Source organism: Oncorhynchus mykiss, chromosome 22 (assembly GCF_013265735.2).
Source record: "Oncorhynchus mykiss isolate Arlee chromosome 22, USDA_OmykA_1.1, whole genome shotgun sequence".
Classification (NCBI taxonomy): Eukaryota; Metazoa; Chordata; class Actinopteri; order Salmoniformes; family Salmonidae; genus Oncorhynchus; species Oncorhynchus mykiss.
Genome location: NC_048586.1, coordinates 10,156,660 through 10,178,734, shown reverse-complemented (window position 1 = coordinate 10,178,734; position 22,075 = coordinate 10,156,660). Strand labels below are relative to the sequence as shown.

Below are 22,075 nucleotides of genomic sequence, written 5' to 3'. Positions count from 1 at the left end.
CTTTGGAAAGTATTCAGACCCCTTGACTTTTTCCACATTTTGTTAGGTTACAGCTTTATTCTAAAATGAATTAAATCTAAACGCAATGCCCCATAATGACAAAGTGTGTTTGCAAGTGTGTTTGCTTTTTAATTTTTTTTTTATCACATTTATATAAGTATTCAGACCCTTTACTCAGTACTTTGTTGAAGCACCTTTGGCAGGAATTACACCCTCAAGTCTTCTTGGGTATGATGCTACAAGTCTGGCACACCTTTATTTGGGGAGTTTCTTCCATTCTTCTCTGCAGATCCTCTCAAGCTCTGTCAGGTTGGATGGGGAGCTTTGCTGCACAGCTATTTTCAGGTCTCACCAGAGATGTTCGATTGGGTTCAAGTCCGGGCTCTGGCTGGGCCACTCAAGGACATTCAGAGACTTGTCCTGAAGCCACACCTGCATTGTCTTGGCTGTGTGCTTAGGATCATTGTCCTGTTGTCCAGACTGAGCGCTCTGGAGCAGGTTTTCATCAAGGATCTCTCTGTACTTTGCTCTGTTCATCTTTGCCTCGATCCTGACTAGTCTCCCAGTTCCTGCCTCTGAAAAACATCCCCACAGCATGATGCTGCCACCACCATGCTTCACCGTAGGGATGGTGCCAGGATTCTTCCAGACGTTACACTTTGTTTTCAGGTCAAAGAGTTGAATCTTGGTTTCATCAGACCAGAGAATCTTGTTTCTCGTGGTCTGAGAGTCTTTAAGTGCCTTTTGGCAAACTCCAAGCGGGCTGTCATGTGCCATTTACTGAGGAGTGGCTTCCGTCTGGCCAGTCTACCATAAAGGCCTGATTGGTGGAGTGCTGCAGAAATGGTTGTCCTTCTGGAAGGTTCTACCGTTTTCAACAAGGAACTCTAGAGCTCTGTCAGAGTGACCATCGGGTTCTTGGGCACCTCCCTGACCAAGGCCCTTCTCCCCCGATTGCTCAGTTTGGCCAGGCGGCCAGCTCTAGGAAGAGTCTTAATGGTTCCAAACTTCTTTCATTTAAGAATGATGGAGTCCACTCTGTTCTTGGGGATGTTCAGTGCTGCAGAAATGTTATGGTACCCTTCCCCAGATCTGAGCCTCGACACAATCTTGTCACGGGGCTCTACGGACAATTCCTTTGACCTCATGGCTTGGTTTTTGCTCTGACATGCACTGTCAACTGTGGGCCCTTATATAGACAGGTGTGTGCTTTTCTAAATGATATAAAATAGAAATATAGAAATATCTCAAGGGTGATCAATTGAAACAGGATGCACCTGAGCTCAATTTCGAGTCTCATAGCAAAGGGTCTGAATACTAATATATATATATTCTTTATACATTTGCAAAGATTTCTCAGAACCTGTTTTCGCTTTGTCATTATGGGGTATTGTGTGTAGATTGCTGAGGATTTGTGTTTATTTAATCCATTTTAGAATAGGGTTGTAATGTAGCAAAATGTGGAAAAAGTCTAGGGATCTGAATGCTTTCCAAAGGTACTGTATGTGGATCTGAAAGGATTGGATAAGTATAAGCAATATGGTGAGAGTTCCACTTACTCTGTCAGAGGTTAAGTTTGAGCTACGTGTGTTGCTAAGTAACCAGGAAGTGACTGCCCCTCAGCCTTGTTGTTTTTAAACTTTTGTATTTAAAAAAAATGGTTTTCAATGAGCGCAATGTTCTTCAAGTTAAAAAAATTACTAAAAACTTCAAAGACGAATATAATTGCATATATCTTCAATGACCGCGTAAGTAATTTAATGAATTTAATTATATAATTGTGAAGCCAGTTCAAAACAGTGCTGTATGGGGGAAACATAAGGAAGTAAAGAGGAAGTGGCCGTCACTTTCACAGAGTATACCTATCCAATCCCTTCTGATCTACACAAGTGTCTAGGGGCTGGAGTGGATTTGGGATTGGGAGTAGTTGAAATATTAAAGAATACTGTGTCTGAAAACTCCATCCTCTGATTGGTTTACTAGAACACTCATCGGATTGGTTCGTTGTCTCGCACCCTCTCCCTAATTGATTGTTTCATCTGATTGACAGGTCTCTTAGTGTCTCTCCTTACACATCGTGGATTTCGAAGGTGTCCGACTCTGATGTGCTATTGGCCGGTCTGGGTTCGGGGGGCGTGGTCACGGTGGATATGGGCGGGTATGTGCGGCTCTGGGAGACTGGATTGGAGAACCTGCAGCGCTCCCTGCTGGAATGGAGGACCATGATTGGCTCAGAGGACGGCAGGCCCATACAGGTAGGACCGGGAATGGTTTAGTGAGGTTAAATGTTCTGAATTTGTAGATATATAGAAATATAATGACTAGAGTTGACTTTAAGATTGTTCAGATCCTGTTAAATGTGCAGTAGTAGCCTGGAAACTAATACTGCAGCCTACATCCTGTAGTCCCTATTGTCACCATCATGAGGCAATGTTGTGTCACAAATATTCACCCTTATACACTGAGTGTACAGCCTCAATTCATCGGGCCCATGTTGACTCCACTGCTTCCCACAGTTGGCTGGATGTCCTTTGGGTGGTGGTCCATTCTTGAAACTGTTGAGTGTGAAAAACCCAGCAGCGTTGCAGTTCTTGACACAAACCGGTGTGCCTGGTACCTACTACCATACCCTGTTCAAAGGCACTTCAATCTTTCGTCTTTCCCATTCACCCTCTGAATGGCACACGTACACAATCCATGTCTCAATTGTCTCAAGGCTTAAACATCCTTCTTTAACCTGTCTCCTCCTCTTCATCTACACTGATTGAAGTGGATTTAACAAGTGACATCAATAAGGGATCATAGCTTTCACCTGGATTCACCTGGTCAGTCTATATCATGGAAAGAGCAGGTGTTCTTAATTGTGTACACTCAGTGTAGAGTGTTGCTGAACCACAAACAGTCCTGGAGTCTGCAATGCTGTGTGGAACACTAGTTAGAGAGCCCTGAGGAAAATGTCTACTTTCTCTCACACATTCCTCCAGTTGTAGTCTTTGTGAATGAGAGACAGGTCATCACTGGTCTTTCTTTGTTAATGGGTATAATGTGAAGTATGTTAAGTATAATTGTAGCACTGATGTAATGGGGTTGACCCTAGCTAGGGGTCATTGTGTGATGTGATGGGGTTGACCCTAGCTAGGGATCATTGTGTGATGTAATGGAGTTGATTCTAGCTAGGGGTCATTGTGGGATGTGATGGAGTTGACCCTAGCTAGGGGTCATTGAGTAATGTGATGGAGTTGACCCTAGCTAGGGGTCATTGTGGGATGTAATGGAGTTGACCCTAGCTAGGGGCCATTGTGGGATGTAATGGGGTTGACCCTAGCTAGGGGTCATTGTGTGATGTGATGGAGTTGACCCTAGCTAGGGGTCATTGAGTAATGTGATGGAGTTGACCATAGCTAGGGGTCATAGTGGGATGTAATGGAGTTGACCCTAGCTAGGGGTCATTGTGGAATGTGATGTAGTTGACCCTAGCTAGGGGTCATTGTGTGATGTGATGGAGTTGACCCTAGCTAGGGGTCATTGTGGGATGTAATGGAGATGACCCTAGCTAGGGGTCATTGTGTGATGTAGTTGACCCTAGCTAGGGATCATTGTGTGATGTAGTTGACCCTAGCTAGGGGTCATTGTGTGATGTGATGGAATTGACTCAAGCTAGGGGTCATTGTGTGATGTAATGGGGTTGACCCTAGCTAGGGGTCATTGTGTGATGTGATGGAGTTGACCCTAGCTAGGGGTCATTGTGTGATGTGATGGAATTGACCCTAGCTAGGGGTCATTGTGGGATGTAGTGGGGTTGACCCTAGCTAGGGGTCATTGTGTGATGTGATGGAATTGACCCTAGCTAGGGGTCATTGTGGGATGTAGTGGGGTTGACCCTAGCTAGGGGTCATTGTGTGATGTAGTTGACCCTAGCTAGGGATCATTGTGTGATGTAGTTGACCCTAGCTAGTGGTCATTGTGTGATGTGATGGAGTTGACCCTAGCTAGGGGTCATTGTGGGATGTAGTTGACCCTAGCTAGGGGTTATTGTGTGATGTGATGGAGTTGACCTGGCTTGGGTGGTTAGTATTGTCAGGGACACAGTGGCAGGTATTATTTTTTACCTTTATTTAACTAGGCAAATCAGTTAAGAACAAATTCTTATTTTCAATGACGGCCTAGGAACAGTGGGTTAACTGCCTGTTCAGGAGCAGAACAACAGATTTGTACCTTGTCAGCTCAGGGATTTGAACTTGCAACCTTCCGGTTACTAGCCCAACACTCTAACCACTAGATTAGCCAAGTGTGGGATGTAATGTATTGTGGGATGTAATGGAGTTGACCCTAGCTAGGGGTCATTGTGTGATGTAATGGAGTTGACCCTAGCTAGGGGTCATTGTGGGATGTAGTTGACCCTAGCTAGGGGTCATTGTGTGATGTGATGGAGTTGACCTGGCTTGGGTGGTTAGTATTGTCAGGGACACAGTGGCAGGTACTGTGCAGTGTGTATGACATGGTTATGTCATAGACTTGAGTCAAAGACAAGTCAAATACTTTTGTACAATTGGATCGTACCAAAAGTGGAAACCTCATCATATGGTCTTGAAGCCTGGAGTGAACGCACAATCGAACACCTGATTAATTAATGACCGTGAATGAAGAGCACTAGTCCAGACTTATGTTTGCTAATGCAATCGAAATAGATAGAGTTTCTCACAGGTACACACACACACACACACACACACACACACACGCACACACATACACACACACAAACACAAACATGTGAGAGCCCCTCTCTCAGGCTCGATTCCTCCATCTATGGGTGTTCTTTGATGGTCACCTTGAGCACACGCAACATGGCCCTTCAAACACACTCTCTTCCTATGCTCTCTCTCTCTCTCTGCAAACACTGTAAGCTTACCTTCACACACACAATCACACTCACACTACCAATAAGCCCACTGAAAACCCTCACACACATACCTACACACACTGACTCACTAAGCCTTCTGAAATTGCACACACACATGCAGCCTCACTGTACTTGAGGCTCACTATGCCGTCTGCAAACAGCAGGCCTCCTCATACATGGCTGTTTGAGTTTCTCTGTAACATGGCTGAGAGGTATTTTATCTGTCTACACACATGAACACTTTCTTCCCCTGTGCTTCCTCAAACACATCTCTCTATAACATGTCTACACACACATTCACACACACTATCAAATGTTTCTGGCCGAAACACACACACACACACGCACGCACGCACACACACACACACACACACACACACACACACACACACACACACACACACTGTGTGTCTACAGACCAGGATCAGGACGTCCTGGTTTAGAGCGACAAATCTAACCTTTAACCCTCTCCGGTCACAATGACAATATCTGTCCAATGACCACATAGCTGTGGACCTCTATAGCTACCAGCTCAGGTTCAGACGGCCATTTGAACAAGGCTAACTAAAAGGGAAAAGGAAGTGAAGTAACATGATCAGACACCGATAATACTGTATAAGAGATTCTATGAATTGACTACAGTTGTCAATGGATGGCCGACATATCAGTGGCTGCTAGTTGCTATGAGGACAAAGGCTGATATTCCACAGCTTTGATGTATAGGCGCCCGAGAGACAGATACATGCACACACACACACACACACACACACACACACACTGATAAACAGTGTTTAATTAGTGTCGAGCACTGCTGTTTTTCATTGATGGAGGAGAGAAAGATGCGGTAAAGAGGTCAATGGAACACAGACCGTGGGGCATAAGGTATTTCAAGCCCTAGAAATATCCAAAGGATGAACAATGAGACACTTTTTATTATGAGAACAAACGAGATGGGTATGGATACTGTGGGAGCATGTAGGTTTGAGCTAGTATGATGTCATTAATGTTTGTTGAACTTTACCTGCATCTGAGTCTGTGTTTTTTGGGGTGTCTGGGTATATTTGGCTGTTTTCACTCCACAGCGTTTAGAAATGGCCCCTTTTCAGGTTTAAAAGAAGTCTGTTAAATGCTAACTCCCGTTTGTATAAGCTGGTAGCATGGCTAGCATGTAGAAATCGGTCATGGGTAGTCAAAGTTGTTTTTAACTGTAATGCAGTTGATTGGTGATGACATGAATGAACATGTGTTGGGGTTGAAATCCATACAAGCGTTATACTCAGATTTTTACCTCAACATAGTATGAAATACACATATAAGCAATCTGCCGATGTTCCCTTGAGCAAGGCACTTAACCCTAATTGCTACTGTAAGTCACTCTGGATAAAAACTCCTGCTTTTATCCAAGCGTAAAATGTCAAATAAACAATAGCCAAAATTTGGGCACATTTTCCTAGGGGGCACTGACATCTTTCCCCCATCTTTCCCCCACGCGTTTCCATGGCATTTCCATTGTTTTGTTCGAGTTCCATTGACCTCTTTGCCTCATCTATAAATGACAGCTCACTATGACCTCATAATGGCCCTATTGTGTGTATGTGTTCTCTGAAGCGTCTGTTGCCCATGTCCAACCACGCCAGTGAAGACATTTCTTCATTACACCATTACTGAAATCACCCATCAACACACACACATACACTTACGCACGTCAACACTATACCGGACAATGATATCTGTACTGATCTTATGTTCTCGCTACAGTTCTGCTTGGCCAAGCCAGTCACACACACACACACACACACACACACACTCACACACACACACACACACACACACACACACACACACACACACACTCACACTCACACTCACACTCACACTCACACTCACACACCTCATGCCCCATAAACCATCTGTGTGCAGAGAGTTACGAGCCTATTAATTGTAGAGAGAGACTCTCAACACCCACCCTTAACAAGGAATTCCCCATGCCAGGGATGTTGACTGGATACTGGCGACGAATGGAATTCGACCATCCCTCAGAGATCCCAGTCATTTCAATGCAGAACAAAATGGTTTTACCCAGTAGTCTCACTATAGGAGTAAACAGAGGGGTTAAAAGGTTGTTTGCTGTTGCTTATGAGCATGTCACTTGTTTACTGACATTGGTGACTCAACATGAGTCATGGTCGGACACATTTTTACTGACACTCATGAGCCAGAATGGAGTCCCAGTCAGTCTCCCTTTACAGGTGCTGATGCATCAAAATGGAGACACGTGTTCGCCACCTTTCACCTCTTACAGGCAATGATCACTCCCAGACTCCATTTCCACCTGGATGGTGTCGCCATAGAAATGCTTCTAATTTATAATTCTAGATCATTCTATGTCTATGGGTGTCCCCTTCTGAGGTCTAGTTCCTCTGAAGTCTAGTTCCTCTGAAGGTTTCCTCTGATGTCTAGTTCCTCTGAAGGTTTCCTCTGAAGTCTAGTTCCTCTGAAGTCTAGTTCCTCTGAAGTCTAGTTCCTCTGAAGGTTTCCTCTGAAGTCTAGTTCCTCTGAAGTCTAGTTCCTCTGAAGTCTAGTTCCTCTGAAGTTTAGTTCCTCTGAAGTCTAGTTCCTCTGAAGTTTAGTTCCTCTGAAGTCTAGTTCCTCTGAAGGTTTCCTCTGAAGTCTAGTTCCTCTGAAGTCTAGTTCCTCTGGTTTCCTCTGAAGTCTAGTTCCTCTGAAGGTTTCCTCTGAAGTCTAGTTCCTCTGAAGTCTAGTTCCTCTGAAGGTTTCCTCTGAAGTCTAGTTCCTCTGAAGTCTAGTTCCTCTGAAGTCTAGTTCCTCTGAAGTCTAGTTCCTCTGAAGTCTAGTTCCTCTGAAGGTTTCCTCTGATGTCTAGTTCCTCTGATGTCTAGTTCCTCTGATGTCTAGTTCCTCTGAAGTCTAGTTCCTCTGAAGGTTTCCTCTGATGTCTAGTTCCTCTGAAGGTTTCCTCTGATGTCTATTTCCTCTGATGTCTAGTTCCTCTGATGTCTAGTTCCTCTGAAGTCTAGTTCCTCTGAAGTCTAGTTCCTCTGAAGTCTAGTTCCTCTGAAGGTTTCCTCTGAAGTCTAGTTCCTCTGAAGTCTAGTTCCTCTGAAGGTTTCCTCTGAAGGTTTCCTCTGAAGTCTAGTTCCTCTGAAGGTTTCCTCTGAAGTCTAGTTCCTCTGAAGTTTAGTTCCTCTGAAGTCTAGTTCCTCTGAAGGTTTCCTCTGAAGTCTAGTTCCTCTGAAGTTGAGTTCCTCTGAAGTCTAGTTCATCTGAAGGTTTCCTCTGAAGTCTAGTTCCTCTGAAGTCTAGTTCCTCTGAAGTCTAGTTCCTCTGAAGTCTAGTTCCTCTGAAGTATAGTTCCTCTGAAGGTTTCCTCTGATGTCTAGTTCCTCTGATGTCTAGTTCCTCTGAAGTTTAGTTCCTCTGAAGTTTAGTTCCTCTGAAGTTTAGTTCCTCTGAAGGTTTCCTCTGAAGTTTAGTTCCTCTGAAGTTTAGTTCCTCTGAAGGTTTCCTCTGAAGTTTAGTTCCTCTGAAGTTTAGTTCCTCTGAAGTCTAGTTCCTCTGAAGGTTTCCTCTGAAGTTTAGTTCCTCTGAAGTTTAGTTCCTCTGAAGGTTTCCTCTGAAGTTTAGTTCCTCTGAAGTTTAGTTCCTCTGAAGTCTAGTTCCTCTGAAGGTTTCCTCTGAAGTTTAGTTCCTCTGAAGTTTAGTTCCTCTGAAGGTTTCCTCTGAAGTTTAGTTCCTATGAAGTTTAGTTCCTCTGAAGGTTTCCTCTGAAGTTTAGTTCCTCTGAAGTCTAGTTCCTCTGAAGGTTTCCTCTGAAGTTTAGTTCCTCTGAAGTCTAGTTCCTCTGAAGGTTTCCTCTGAAGTCTAGTTCCTCTGGTTTCCTCTGAAGTCTAGTTCCTCTGAAGTCTAGTTCCTCTGAAGGTTTCCTATGAAGTCTAGTTCCTCTGAAGTCTAGTTCCTCTGAAGTCTAGTTCCTCTGAAGGTTTCCTCTGAAGTCTACTTCCTCTGAAGTCTAGTTCCTCTGAAGATTTCCTCTGAAGGTTTCCTCTGAAGTCTACTTCCTCTGAAGTCTAGTTCCTCTGAAGGTTTCCTCTGATGTCTAGTTCCTCTGAAGTCTAGTTCCTCTGAAGGTTTCCTCTGATGTCTAGTTCCTCTGAAGTCTAGTTCCTCTGAAGTCTAGTTCCTCTGAAGTCTAGTTCCTCTGAAGTCTAGTTCCTCTGAAGTCTAGTTCCTCTGAAGGTTTCCTCTGAAGTCTAGTTCCTCTGAAGTCTAGTTCCTCTGAAGGTTTCCTCTGATGTCTAGTTCCTCTGATGTCTAGTTCCTCTGAAGTTTAGTTCCTCTGAAGTCTACTTCCTCTGAAGTTTAGTTCCTCTGAAGTCTAGTTCCTCTGAAGGTTTCCTCTGAAGTCTAGTTCCTCTGAAGTTTAGTTCCTCTGAAGGTTTCCTCTGAAGTTTAGTTCCTCTGAAGTTTAGTTCCTCTGAAGTCTAGTTCCTCTGAAGGTTTCCTCTGAAGTTTAGTTCCTCTGAAGTTTAGTTCCTCTGAAGGTTTCCTCTGAAGTTTAGTTCCTCTGAAGTTTAGTTCCTCTGAAGTCTAGTTCCTCTGAAGGTTTCCTCTGAAGTTTAGTTCCTCTGAAGTTTAGTTCCTCTGAAGGTTTCCTCTGAAGTTTAGTTCCTATGAAGTTTAGTTCCTCTGAAGGTTTCCTCTGAAGTTTAGTTCCTCTGAAGTCTAGTTCCTCTGAAGGTTTCCTCTGAAGTTTAGTTCCTCTGAAGTCTAGTTCCTCTGAAGGTTTCCTCTGAAGTCTAGTTCCTCTGGTTTCCTCTGAAGTCTAGTTCCTCTGAAGTCTAGTTCCTCTGAAGGTTTCCTATGAAGTTTAGTTCCTCTGAAGTTTAGTTCCTCTGAAGGTTTCCTCTGAAGTTTAGTTCCTCTGAAGTTTAGTTCCTCTGAAGTCTAGTTCCTCTGAAGGTTTCCTCTGAAGTTTAGTTCCTCTGAAGTTTAGTTCCTCTGAAGGTTTCCTCTGAAGTTTAGTTCCTATGAAGTTTAGTTCCTCTGAAGGTTTCCTCTGAAGTTTAGTTCCTCTGAAGTCTAGTTCCTCTGAAGGTTTCCTCTGAAGTTTAGTTCCTCTTAAGTCTAGTTCCTCTGAAGGTTTCCTCTGAAGTCTAGTTCCTCTGGTTTCCTCTGAAGTCTAGTTCCTCTGAAGTCTAGTTCCTCTGAAGGTTTCCTATGAAGTCTAGTTCCTCTGAAGTCTAGTTCCTCTGAAGTCTAGTTCCTCTGAAGGTTTCCTCTGAAGTCTACTTCCTCTGAAGTCTAGTTCCTCTGAAGATTTCCTCTGAAGGTTTCCTCTGAAGTCTACTTCCTCTGAAGTCTAGTTCCTCTGAAGGTTTCCTCTGATGTCTAGTTCCTCTGAAGTCTAGTTCCTCTGAAGGTTTCCTCTGATGTCTAGTTCCTCTGAAGTCTAGTTCCTCTGAAGTCTAGTTCCTCTGAAGTCTAGTTCCTCTGAAGTCTAGTTCCTCTGAAGTCTAGTTCCTCTGAAGGTTTCCTCTGAAGTCTAGTTCCTCTGAAGTCTAGTTCCTCTGAAGGTTTCCTCTGATGTCTAGTTCCTCTGATGTCTAGTTCCTCTGAAGTTTAGTTCCTCTGAAGTCTACTTCCTCTGAAGTTTAGTTCCTCTGAAGTCTAGTTCCTCTGAAGGTTTCCTCTGAAGTCTAGTTCCTCTGAAGGTTTCCTCTGATGTCTAGTTCCTCTGAAAGTTTCCTCTGAAGGTTTTACTTTCACACCTCTAGCTTTTTATGGGTTTAGTGTCAGATTGCTAGAAAGCACTTTGTGATAAATGTACCTTGCCAAAGAAACTGGGGACCTGATGACACAAACTTCCTGGGTGAAGGACAAAGAGCCACATGATGAATATGAACTGTGTGTGTGTGTGTGTACACGTGTGTGTGTGTGTGTGTGTGTGTGTGTGTGTACACGTATGTGTGTACACGTGTGTGTGTGTGTGTACACGTGTGTGTGTGTGTGTGTACACGTGTGTGTGTGTGTGTGTTGTACACGTGTGTGTGTGTACGTGTGTTTGTGTACACGTGTGTTTGTGTACACGTGTGTTTGTGTGCACATGTGGGGGTGGCACACAGAATGCATCCATCTCCATGTATGGGAGCTGGTATGCAGGTCTGCTACAACCATGTGAGTGCGCACACACACACACGTGTAACAGGAGAGGTTTCTTCTATGATGTTCGTTAGTCACCTTGTATACACTCCTGTATAAAAGAGCAGACATATGGCCTTATCTCTCTCTGATACAATAAGTAATGAGTCATTCCCCCTCTCTGTCTCACTCCCTCTTCCAGTTCTCTGCTGCCATTGACTGGAATGAATTGCAAAAATCGCTGAAGCTGGAGACTTATATTTCCCTCACTAACTTTAAACATCAAGTATCTGACTAGCTAACTGATCGCTGCAGCTGTATATAGCCCATCTGTAAATAGCCCACCCAATCTACCTACCTCATCCCCATATTGTTTTTATTAACTTTTCTGCTCTTTTGCGCACCAGTATCACTACTTACACACCATCATATGCTCATCTATCACTCCAGTGTTAATCTGCCAAATTGGTATTACTTCGCTACTATGGCCTATTTATTGCCTTACCTCCTCACGCCATTTGCACACATTGTATATAGACTTTTTTTTCTATTGTGTTGTTGACTGTACACTTGTTTATTTAATGTGTAACTCTGTGTTGTTTGTGTCACACTGCTTTGCTTTATCTTGGCCAAGTCGCAGTTGTAAATGAGAACTTGTTCTCAACTGACCTACCTGGTGAAATAAAATAAAAACATCAGGCTTAGCTGTATAATCTGCCTGACCTCTGTGTATATATAGAGATCAGCTGATAGACTGCACCAAGGGCTCAGCCCACAGGGCTCTGCTACAAAGTGTGTCACGTTGTGGAGCCTCGACCACACAGCAGACTCCATGTAGCTAGATATTTCATGTCATAATATATGCAATTTCATCCAAAGTGACGTACAGTCGTGCCTGCATACATTTTACGTACGGTGGTCCCGGGAATCGAACCCACTATCCTGGCGTTGCAAGCGCCGTGCTCCACCAACCGGAGGTAGACCTTCAGACTCCTTGTACACAGACCGACAGGGTCGTGAACTTGATGCCATAGGCACAGTTGAGAAGGTGGGGGGTTGGTCAGTGGAAAGAAGGTGGGGTCCGGCCAGGGGAATGTTCCTCTCAGATTAGGCTGAATAAACACATTCAACGGCTCACTCCATGATATAGCAAAAAAACATCAAAACACATCACACACACAAAGGGGAGTAACAGTCAAATGTTCACTTATTCAAGGAAAACTTTGTGTCAGATTATATGAGAACATGTGAGTGTCAGTGTCATGGTGACTGGCTTCCAAGACTGTGATCTTGACTTAGCCGGAGTGTATGTGTGATCTTGGCAGAGAGGAGAGTGTGAATAAGAGAGAGTATGTGAGCAGTGCACAAGTGTGTGTGTGTGTGGGATCTTGGCTGAGAGAGTGTCACTGAGCGGGAACTCAAATGCTAGGGGCCCTGACCTCTCTCCTCCTCCTCCCCCTCTCTCTGCTGGATGGATACAGAGCCTGATCTGTCCATCCTGTCTTCAGTGAAAGAGAAGAGAGAGAAATTGCACATTCTCTTCATATCTAGCTGAATGAAAGAGAGTACTCTGAGATGCGGAGCTGTGTGTTGCTGTGTACTGCATACTGATAGACTTCTGGTGGAAAACGTCTACAGCTGAAGAGGGTTTGGGATCGTTATTTTTATTTTTTTTCCACCGGCCATACGAGTACTCTTCCCCTCTCTCATTCTCGCTCCTTCTCTTCAATACCCCCTCTCTGTTTCTCTCTCTGTCTCTCTCTCTGTCTCTCTCTCTGTCTCTGTGTCTCTCTGTGTCTCTCTGTGTCTCTCTGTTTCTCTCTCTGTCTCTCTGTCTCTCTCTGTCTCTCTCTCTGTCTCTCTGTCTCTGTGTCTCTCTGTGTCTCTCTCTCTGTCTCTCTCTGTCTCTCTCTGTCTCTGTGTCTCTCTCTGTCTCTCTCTCTGTCTCTCTCTCTGTCTCTCTCCCTCTGTGTCTCTCTGTCTCTCTCTGTCTCTCTGTCTCTCTGTCTCTCTCTCTGTCTCTCTGTCTCTCCTTCTGTGTCTCTCTGTCTCTCTCGGTCTCTCCTTCTCTGTCTCTCTCATTCTGTCTCTCTCTCTGTCTCTCTGTCTCTCTCTCTGTCTCTGTCTCTCTCCTTCTGTGTCTCTCCTTCTCTCTCTCTCTCTCTCATTCTCTCTCTCTCTCTCTCTCTCTCTCTCTCTCTCTCAGATCATTTGGAGAAACAATAAATGACTACTAATTAACTGAAATACTAACTGACATCTCCGTTCTTCTTTTCTCTCTCTCTCTCTCTCTCTCTCTCTGTCTCTGTCTCTGTCTGTCTGTCTCTCTCTCTCTGTCTCTCAGATCATTTGGAGAAACAATAAATGACTACTAATTAACTGAAATACAAACTGACATCTCTGTTCTTCTTTTCTCTCTCTCTCTCTCTCTCTCTCTCTCTCTCTCGCTCTCGCTCTCGCTCTCTCTCTCTCGCTCAGATTACCGTTCAGAGGGACAGTGGTCTGGATGTGACGGCCCCCAAACACGGCAAGGTAGACCCCAAAAATGCCCCCCATGTTGGGGGCAATCAGTGGGCCGGGGGTACAGGTGGGTCGACACTTTGGGTCAGATGATAGTAATAACAGGCAATGAAATGTGTGTGTTTCCGTGCGTCTGTGATGTGTAACACTTCTGTTTGTCCTGTAGGGGGCAGAGACACAGCTGGCCTAGGTGGCAAAGGGGGACCCTACCGTTTAGATGCGGGTCACAAGGTGCACCAGTTGTCCAAGGCTGAGATTGATGCTATCCCTGAGGATGTCCGCAAAGCAGCCAGAGAGATGGGAGAGAAGGCCTTCAAAGCCAGGTGTGTGTGTGCGTGCGCCCGCGTGGGTGGGTGTCGGTAAACCTTTGCCTGTGCCTCTGTGATGCACTTTGTGTGTAATTGATAGGCCCAGTATAAAGGATAGCTCCATTAGGGCTTTATGTTTGGACACCCAGAGGGGCTCCTCCTGAACAGCTATCCCTGGTATGTGGCTCTAACCTGGGCTAGGATGGAATGGAGCTGGGGCCAGGATGAATGCTGCGATTGATCCTCCTGGAAAAGGGTGTGTGTGTGTGTGTGTGTGTGTGTGTGTTCGTTCAGGATTGGGGTTGAGAGGACACAACTTTCAACAGCAATGAAGGCTCCCTCTGTTCTATCCCTCTCTACTTTCTCTGCTTTTTCCCCCCTTTTTCTCATCTCTTTTTTGGGTGCCCCTGCTCCAACACTGACTGCTTTTAACCTGCTCTCTCTCTCTCTCTCTCCCTCCCTGCCTTTCTCCCTCTCTTCCCGTGTCCTTCTCTCTCGTTCTCCCTATAGTGTCAGTGACAGGCCTAGTGTAAAGCCATGTTGTTACATGCTGATGGTCACGTTCCAAATAGCTGTGACAATAGAAGCATTTCTCGATACTAGATCATCACTCGTGACTAGGGTTGCAAAATTCCGGGAACTTACAATACATTCCCTGGTTTTCCGAAATCCTGGTTAGAGATTTCCCGGAATCAGGAGGGAATAAGCAGGATTTCTGGAAGACCAGGGATTTAAAATGTCGAGACAACAACATTTGGAGCAGGCCTTTGCTGAAGCCTTGGGCTCACCTGACACGGAATCCCTGCGACCTAGCCATGGTAATGGTAAAGGCTATCATTAAATCTGAACAGACTGGCTAAGGTGAAGTCATTATCCACTGACCTATCCGCACAAATAGCTATTCTCGCCACCGAGGTCAACATAAAGATCGACTCCATTAACGAAGACTTGGCGAGGCATGACACTCGTCTGAATTGTCTGGAAGATGGCGCAAATATTTACTCCGACAAAGTGGTGACTGACACTGGAAGAGCAAGTCATCCGGCTATCATCAGATGTCGTCAAACTCACTTCCAAGGATGAGGACCTCGAGAACAGACAACGTATAGATACAGTTGAAGTCAGAAGTTTACATACACTTAGGTTGGAGTCATTAACTAGTTTTTCAACCACTCCACAAATGTCTTGTTAACAAACTATAGTTTTAGCAAGTCGGGAAGGACATCTACTTTGTGCATGACACAAGTCATTTTTCCAACAATTGTTTGCAGACAGATTATTTCACTTATAATTCACTGTATCGCAATTCCAGTGGGTCAGAAGTTTACATACACTAAGTTGACTGTGTCTTTTAAACAGCGTGGAAAATTCCAGAAAATGATGTCATGGCTTTAGAAGCATCTGAAAGGCTAATTGATATCATTTGAGTCAATTGGAGGTGTACCTGTGGATGTATTTCAAGGCCTACCTTCAAACACATTGCTTCTTTGCTTGACATCATGGGAAAATCTAAAGAAATCAGCCAAGACCTCAGAAAAAAAATGTGTAGACCTCCACAAGTCTGGTTCATCCTTGGGAGCAATTTCCAAATGCCTGTAGGTACCACGTTCATCTGTACAAACAATAGTACGCAAGTATAAACACCATGGACCACGCAGCCGTCATACCGCTCAGGAAGGAGAAGCATTCTGTCTCCTAGAGATGAACATACTTTGTTTGCGAAAAGTTTCAATCAATCCCGGAACAGCATCAAAGGACCTTGTGAAGATGCTGGAGGAAACAGGTACAAAAGTATCTATATCCACAGTAAAATTAGTCCTATATCGACATAACGTGAAAGGCTGCTCAGCAAGGAAGAAGCCACTGCTCCAAACCCGCCATAAAAAAGCCAGACTACGGTTTGCAACTGCACATGGGGACAAAGATCGTACTTTTTGGAGAAATGTCCTCTGGTCTGATGAAACAAAAATATAACTGTTTGGCCATAATGACCATCTTCATGTTTGGAGGAAAAAGGGGGAGGCTTGCAACCCGAAGAACACCATCCCAACCGTGAAGCACGGGGGTGGCAGCATCATGTTGTGGGGCTGCTTTTCTGCAGGAAAATCCTGGAACAACAGCACTTAACAAAATAGATGGCATCATGAGGCAGGAAAGTTATGTGGATATATTGAAGCAACATCTCAAGACCAGTCAGGTTAAAGCTTGGTCGCAAATGGGTCTTCCAAATGGACAATGACCCCAAGCATACTTCCAAAGTTGTGGCAAAATGGCTTAAGGACACCAAAGTCAAGGTATTGGAGTGGCCATCACAAAGCCCTGACCTCAATCCCATAGAAAATGTGTGGGCAGAACTGAAAATGCGTGTGCGAGCAAGGAGGCCTAGAAACCTGACTCAGTTACACCAGCTCTGTCAGGAGGTTTGTGGGAAGCTTTGTGGAAGGCTACCCAAAACTTTTGACCGAAGTTAAACAATTAAAAGCAATTATACCAAATACTAATTGAGTGTATGTAAACTTCTGACCCACTGGGAATGTGATGAAAGAAATAAAAGCTGAAAGAAATAATCTTCTCTACTATTATTCTGACATTTCACATTCTTAGTTCAAGTGTTCAGCAGTCTGATGTCTTGTAGTTAGAAACTGTCTCTCTGTTGGTATCAGACTTCATGCTTCAGTACTGTCTGTCCGATGGTAAGGGAGTGAACAGCTCCTGTCTGTTTGATGGTGAGGGAGTGAACAGCTCCTGTCTGTTTGATGGTAAGGGAGTGAACAGCTCCTGTCTGTTTGATGGTAAGGGAGTGAACAGCTCCTGTCTGTCCGATGGTGAGGGAGTGAACAGCTCCTGTCTGTCCGATGGTAAGGGAGTGAACAGCTCCTGTCTGCCCGATGGTAAGGGAGTGAACAGCTCCTGTCTGCCCGATGGTAAGGGAGTGAACAGCTCCTGTCTGTCCGATGGTAAGGGAGTGAACAGCTCCTGTCTGTCCGATGGTAAGGGAGTGAACAGCTCGTGTCTGTCCGATGGTAAGGGAGTGAACAGCTCCTGTCTGTCCGATGGTAAGGGAGTGAACAGCTCCTGTCTGTCCGATGGTGAGGGAGTGAACAGCTTGTGTCTGTTTGATGGTAAGGGAGTGAACAGCTCCTGTCTGTTTGATGGTAAGGGAGTGAACAGCTCCTGTCTGTTTGATGGTAAGGGAGTGAACAGCTCCTGTCTGTCCGATGGTGGGGGAGTGAACAGCTCCTGTCTGTCCGATGGTGAGGGAGTGAACAGCTCCTGTCTGTCCGATGGTGAGGGAGTGAACAGCTCATGTCTGTCCGATGGTAAGGGAGTGAACAGCTCGTGGCTGGGGTGTGTGGGGTCCTTGATGATGCTGTGTACCGTTTTGAGTAGATGTCTTGGATGGGTGGGAACACGGCCCCAGTGATGGACTGGGCCATCTTCACCACCCGCTGGAGGGCCTTGCTGTCATGGACGGACCAATATCCGAACCAGGCCGAGATGCAACCAGTCAGGACGGTCTTGATAGTGTAGTGGTAGTATTTGGAGAGGACCAGAGTGCAGTGCCCAATTTCTTCAGCCGCCTTAGTAGGTAGAGACGCTGTTGTCAATTCTTCTCTGTGTGTGTGGCTGTGCGCGTGTGCCGAGCTTGTGTGTGTGCGCGCGTGTGTCTCTCTCTTACCTACACACACCCAAACAAGCACACAGACCCCACACACACTCACGCAGACCCCCTTTTCCGCTTTGCAGAAGTTGATCTCATCGAGTTGTCTTAGCCGTCTATGTAGGTGTAAACAGTCAGTCCTGTGTTGACTTTAAGGTTGTGCATCAGTCAGATCCTTTTCTTTTAGACCTTAAAATGACATTGTAATACCTGAAACTCATGTGAATGCACATGCAGGCACAGAAATACAGTATGCACAAGCACACACACCCTACTGATAGATGTGTTGTCATTGTGAACAGCGGTGCTGTGGGGAGAGTGTGTTGTGATGGTGTAGTGAGCCTAGGGTTGCAAAGAGAGGGTATATTACTAGAAACGTTCTAAGTTTAGCAATAAACTACCAGAATGTTGATAACGTTCAAGGAATATATGTCATTTTATCAGAGGACGTCTAGTGTCCGTTTTGAGTAATTTGTCTTTATCTATGGCCTATATCTGTGTGACCTTATCATCATATATTGAAATAATGATGATACAAATATATTATAGAATGACAAAGCTGTCATACATTATCCTCAATATAAACCGTCAACTTAGTGAATATCATTGGTGTTTTAATGAGGGTTTCGGTATGAAATATCCTTTCAAAAAAACAACATTTTATTTATTTTATTTTGTCAATATGTCTTTGTTTGAAATGTTTTGGTGACAAACTGGTGGCAGTTGTGAAAAAAGACGATAGTTGGGAAGAGTTGAAAATAATAAAATAAATACAAATAAATAAAATCAGAAAATAATGCCATTGTTGGATTCAAAGCTTTTTTCACTAATTGGGTTCATTCTTAAACCATTACATGGTCTGTCGACTAGAAACTCCTGGAAAATATGGACACAGATATAAAAAATATATACTATATAAATTACCCAATTATCCATTATCAATTGCCATTGATTACCGGTTAAAATCCAAATTACTGATGATTCCGGTAACTTTGGTCAACTTTTACCGGTAGCTTTGCAACCTAAGTGAGCCACACCCTGGGTTCTTATTGTTGTCCTGAAAAAGGATTCAGTATTCTGTCCAGTATTCTGTTTTTTTCACCCCCCTTTTTGGCCATAGCTGGGGCTAGCTGTTCTCTCTCTCTGGTCTGTGGAACGTTCTGGAGGAAGTAACCGTGGCTGCTGGAGAGTCACACAGGAATGTGTAGCGGGAACCATATCACCACTGGACTGCATAATGCTATGTGCCGTGTGAGAGTATGGGACTGTTGTGCAATATTGAGTGTGTACCTTAACTAAAACTAACCAAATCCTGCAAGGAAATAGCAACAGTTTACATCCAAATCAAATTGTATTGGTCACATACACATGGTTAGCAGATGTTAATGCGAGTGTAGCGAAATGCTTGTGCTTCTAGTTCCGACAGTGCAGTTAATATCTAACAAGTAATCTTACAATTTCCCAGCAACTACCTAATACACACAAATCTAAAGGGGTGAATGAGAATATGTACATATAAATATATAGTTGAGCGATGGCCCGAGCGGCATAGGCAAGGTGCAGTAGATGGTATAAAATACAGGAATCACTAACTCAGAGAGGCTGCTGCCTACATGGAGACCCAATCACTGGCCACTTTAATAAATGGATCACTAGTCACTCTAAATAATGCCACTTTAATAATGTTGACATATCTTACATATGATATGAGTAATGTAAGATATGTCAACATTATTAAAGTGGCATTATTTAGAGTGACTAGTGATCCATTTATTAAAGTGGTCAGTGATTGGGTCTCCATGTAGGCAGCAGCCTCTCTGAGTTAGTGATTCCTGTTTAGTAGTCTGATGGCCTTGAGATAGAAGCTGTTTTTCAGTCTCTCGGTCCCAGCGTTGATGCACTTGTACTGACCTCGACTTCTGGATGGTAGCGGTGTGAACAGGCAGTGGCTCGGGTGGTTGTTGTCCTTGATGATCTTGTTGGCCTTCCTGTGACATTGGGTGCTGTAGGTGTCATGGAGGGCAGGTAGTTTGCCACTGTGATGCGTTATGCAAACCGCACTACCCTCTGGAGAGTCAACCTTGCGGTTGAGGGCGGGTCAGTTGCCGTACCAGGCGGTGATACAGGATGCTCTCGATTGTGCATCTGTAAAAATGTATTCAGCCCCCTGAGGTTAAAGAGGTGCTGTTGCGCCTTCTTCACCACACTGTCTGTGTGGGTGGACCATTTCCGTTTATCTGTGATGTGTACACCGAGGAACTTAAAACTTTCCACCTTCTCCACTGCTGTCCATTCGATGTGGATAGGGGGGTGCTCCCTCTGCTGTTTCCTGAAGTCCACGATCATCTCCTTTGTTTTGTTGACATTGAGTGAGAGATTGTTTTCCTGACACCACACTCTGAGTGCCCTCACCTCCTCCCTGTAGGCTGTCTCGTCGTTGTTGGTAATCAAGCCCACTACTGTTGTTTCGTCTGCAAACTTGATGATTGAGTTGGAGGTGTGCATGGCCACGCAGTTGTGGGTGAACATGGAGCACAGGAGGGGGCTGAGCACGCACCCTTGTGGGGCCCCAGTGTTGAGGGTCAGCGAAGTGGAGATGTTGTTTCCTACCTTCACCACCTGGGGGCGGCCCATCAGAAAGTCCAGGAGAAAGCACAGGGCGGGGTTGAGACCCAGGGCCTCCAGCTTGATGATGAGCTTGGAGGGTACTATGGTGTTGAAAATGTGCTGTCCTTATTAGCGGGTCGGGGGGCACAGTACTTGTTGGCGGACCGCGACGGTGGCACTGTATTATCCTCAAAGGAGGCAAGAAGGTGTTTAGTTTGTCTGGAAGAGTGATGTCAGTGTCCGAGAAGTGGCTGGTTTTCTTTTTGTAGTCCGTGATTAACTGTAGACTCTGCCACATATATTTTGTGTCTGAGCCATTGAATTGAGACTCCACTTTGTCCCTGTACCAACAATTTTGCATGTTTGATTGCCTTTTGGAGGGAATAACTACACTGTTTATATTCAGCCATATTTCCAGACCTCTTTCCATTGTTATATGTGGTGGTTCGCGCTTTCATTTTTGAGCGAATGCCGCCATCCATCCAAGGTTTCTGGTTAGGGTAGGTTTTAATAGTCACAGTGGGTACAACATCTCCTATGCACTTCCTTATAAACTCACTCACAGAGTCTGCGTATAGATCGATGTTGTTCTCTGAGGCTGACCGGAACATATCCCAGTCCGTGTGATCAAAACAATCTTGAAGCGTGAATTCTGATTGGTCAGACCTGCGTTGAATGGTTCTAGTCACTGAAAACATCCTGTTTGAGTTTCTGCCTATAAGACGGTAGGAACAAGATGGCGTTGTGGTCGGAATTGCCAAAGTGAGGGCGGGAGAGGGCTTTGTATGCATTGCGGAAGTTAGAGTAGCAGTGATCGAATCTTTTACTCCCGCGAGTACTGCAGTCAATATGCTGATAGAATTTAGGTAGCCTTGTTCTCAAATTTGCTTTGTTAAAATCCCCAGCTTCAATAAATGCAGCCTCAGGATATATGGTTTCCAGTTTACATAGAGTCCAGTGAAGTTCTTTGAGGCCCTTCATAGACTAAATCAGAGAAAGAGGGGAATGTACACAGCTGTGATAACTGACGAGAATTCTCCTGGGAGGTAATATGGCCGGCATTTGATTGTAAGTAATTCTAGGTCGGGTGAGCAGAAGGACTTGAGTTCCTGTATGTTGTTATGATTACACCATGAGTCGTTAATCATGAAGCATACACCCCCATCCTTCCTCTTCCCAGAGAGGTGTTTATCTCTGTCTGCGTGATGCATGGAGAAGACCAGTGGCTGAACCAATTCCAACAACATATCCCAAGAGAGCCATGTTTCCGTGAAACAGAGAATGTTACAATCTCTGATGTCTCTCTGGAAGAAAACTCTTTCTCTGATTTAGTCTACCTTGTTGTCAAGAGACTGGACATTGACTAGTAGTATACTTGGAAGTCTGTCTAGGAGGCTGCTCCTTCTGCCCCTTCTGCGGCGCTGTTGTTTTGGGTCGGCTTCTGGGATTAGATCCGTTGTTCTGGGTGGTAGTCCAAACAAAGGATCCGCTCCAGGGAAGTCATATTCCTGGTCATACTGTTGGTAAGTTGAAGTCGCTCTTATATCCAATAGTTTTTCTCGGCTGTATGTAATAAGACTTAAGATTTCCTGGGGTAACAATGTAAGAAATAATACATAAAAAAATGAAATACTGCATAGTTTCATAAGGACTCGAAGAGAGGCGACCATCTCTGTCGTTGCCATTTTGTCATACTTGAATATAAAGACGACATCTAGGAAGATTGAATGCTAGGCTGCAGTGAGGGCAGATTGAAGCTGAATGCTTAGCTAGCAGTGAGGGCAGAGTGAAGCTTAAAGAAGAAGTTAGCTATTTTTACAACTAAATCTCTATTTTTAATGTAAATGGAATGTTATAGAAGGGTCCAGACACTTTTTAAGCAACTTCACTTGTTTTTAAGAAACTTACCCTAACCAGTGA

At 44.6% G+C, this 22,075-nt stretch overlaps 1 protein-coding gene across 1 annotated transcript in view; it reads left to right on the top strand.

The window, feature by feature from the left end:
- The window catches only part of vwa8 (von Willebrand factor A domain containing 8), a 93,083-nt gene that overhangs the window by 57,295 nt on the left and 13,713 nt on the right, over positions 1 to 22,075 (top strand). Inside the window, exons 37-39 of the mRNA XM_036958712.1 lie at positions 2,051 to 2,255; positions 13,538 to 13,646; positions 13,746 to 13,902. Coding sequence (XP_036814607.1) covers positions 2,051 to 2,255; positions 13,538 to 13,646; positions 13,746 to 13,902 — 471 coding nt within the window. The remainder of the gene's footprint in view (positions 1 to 2,050; positions 2,256 to 13,537; positions 13,647 to 13,745; positions 13,903 to 22,075) is intronic.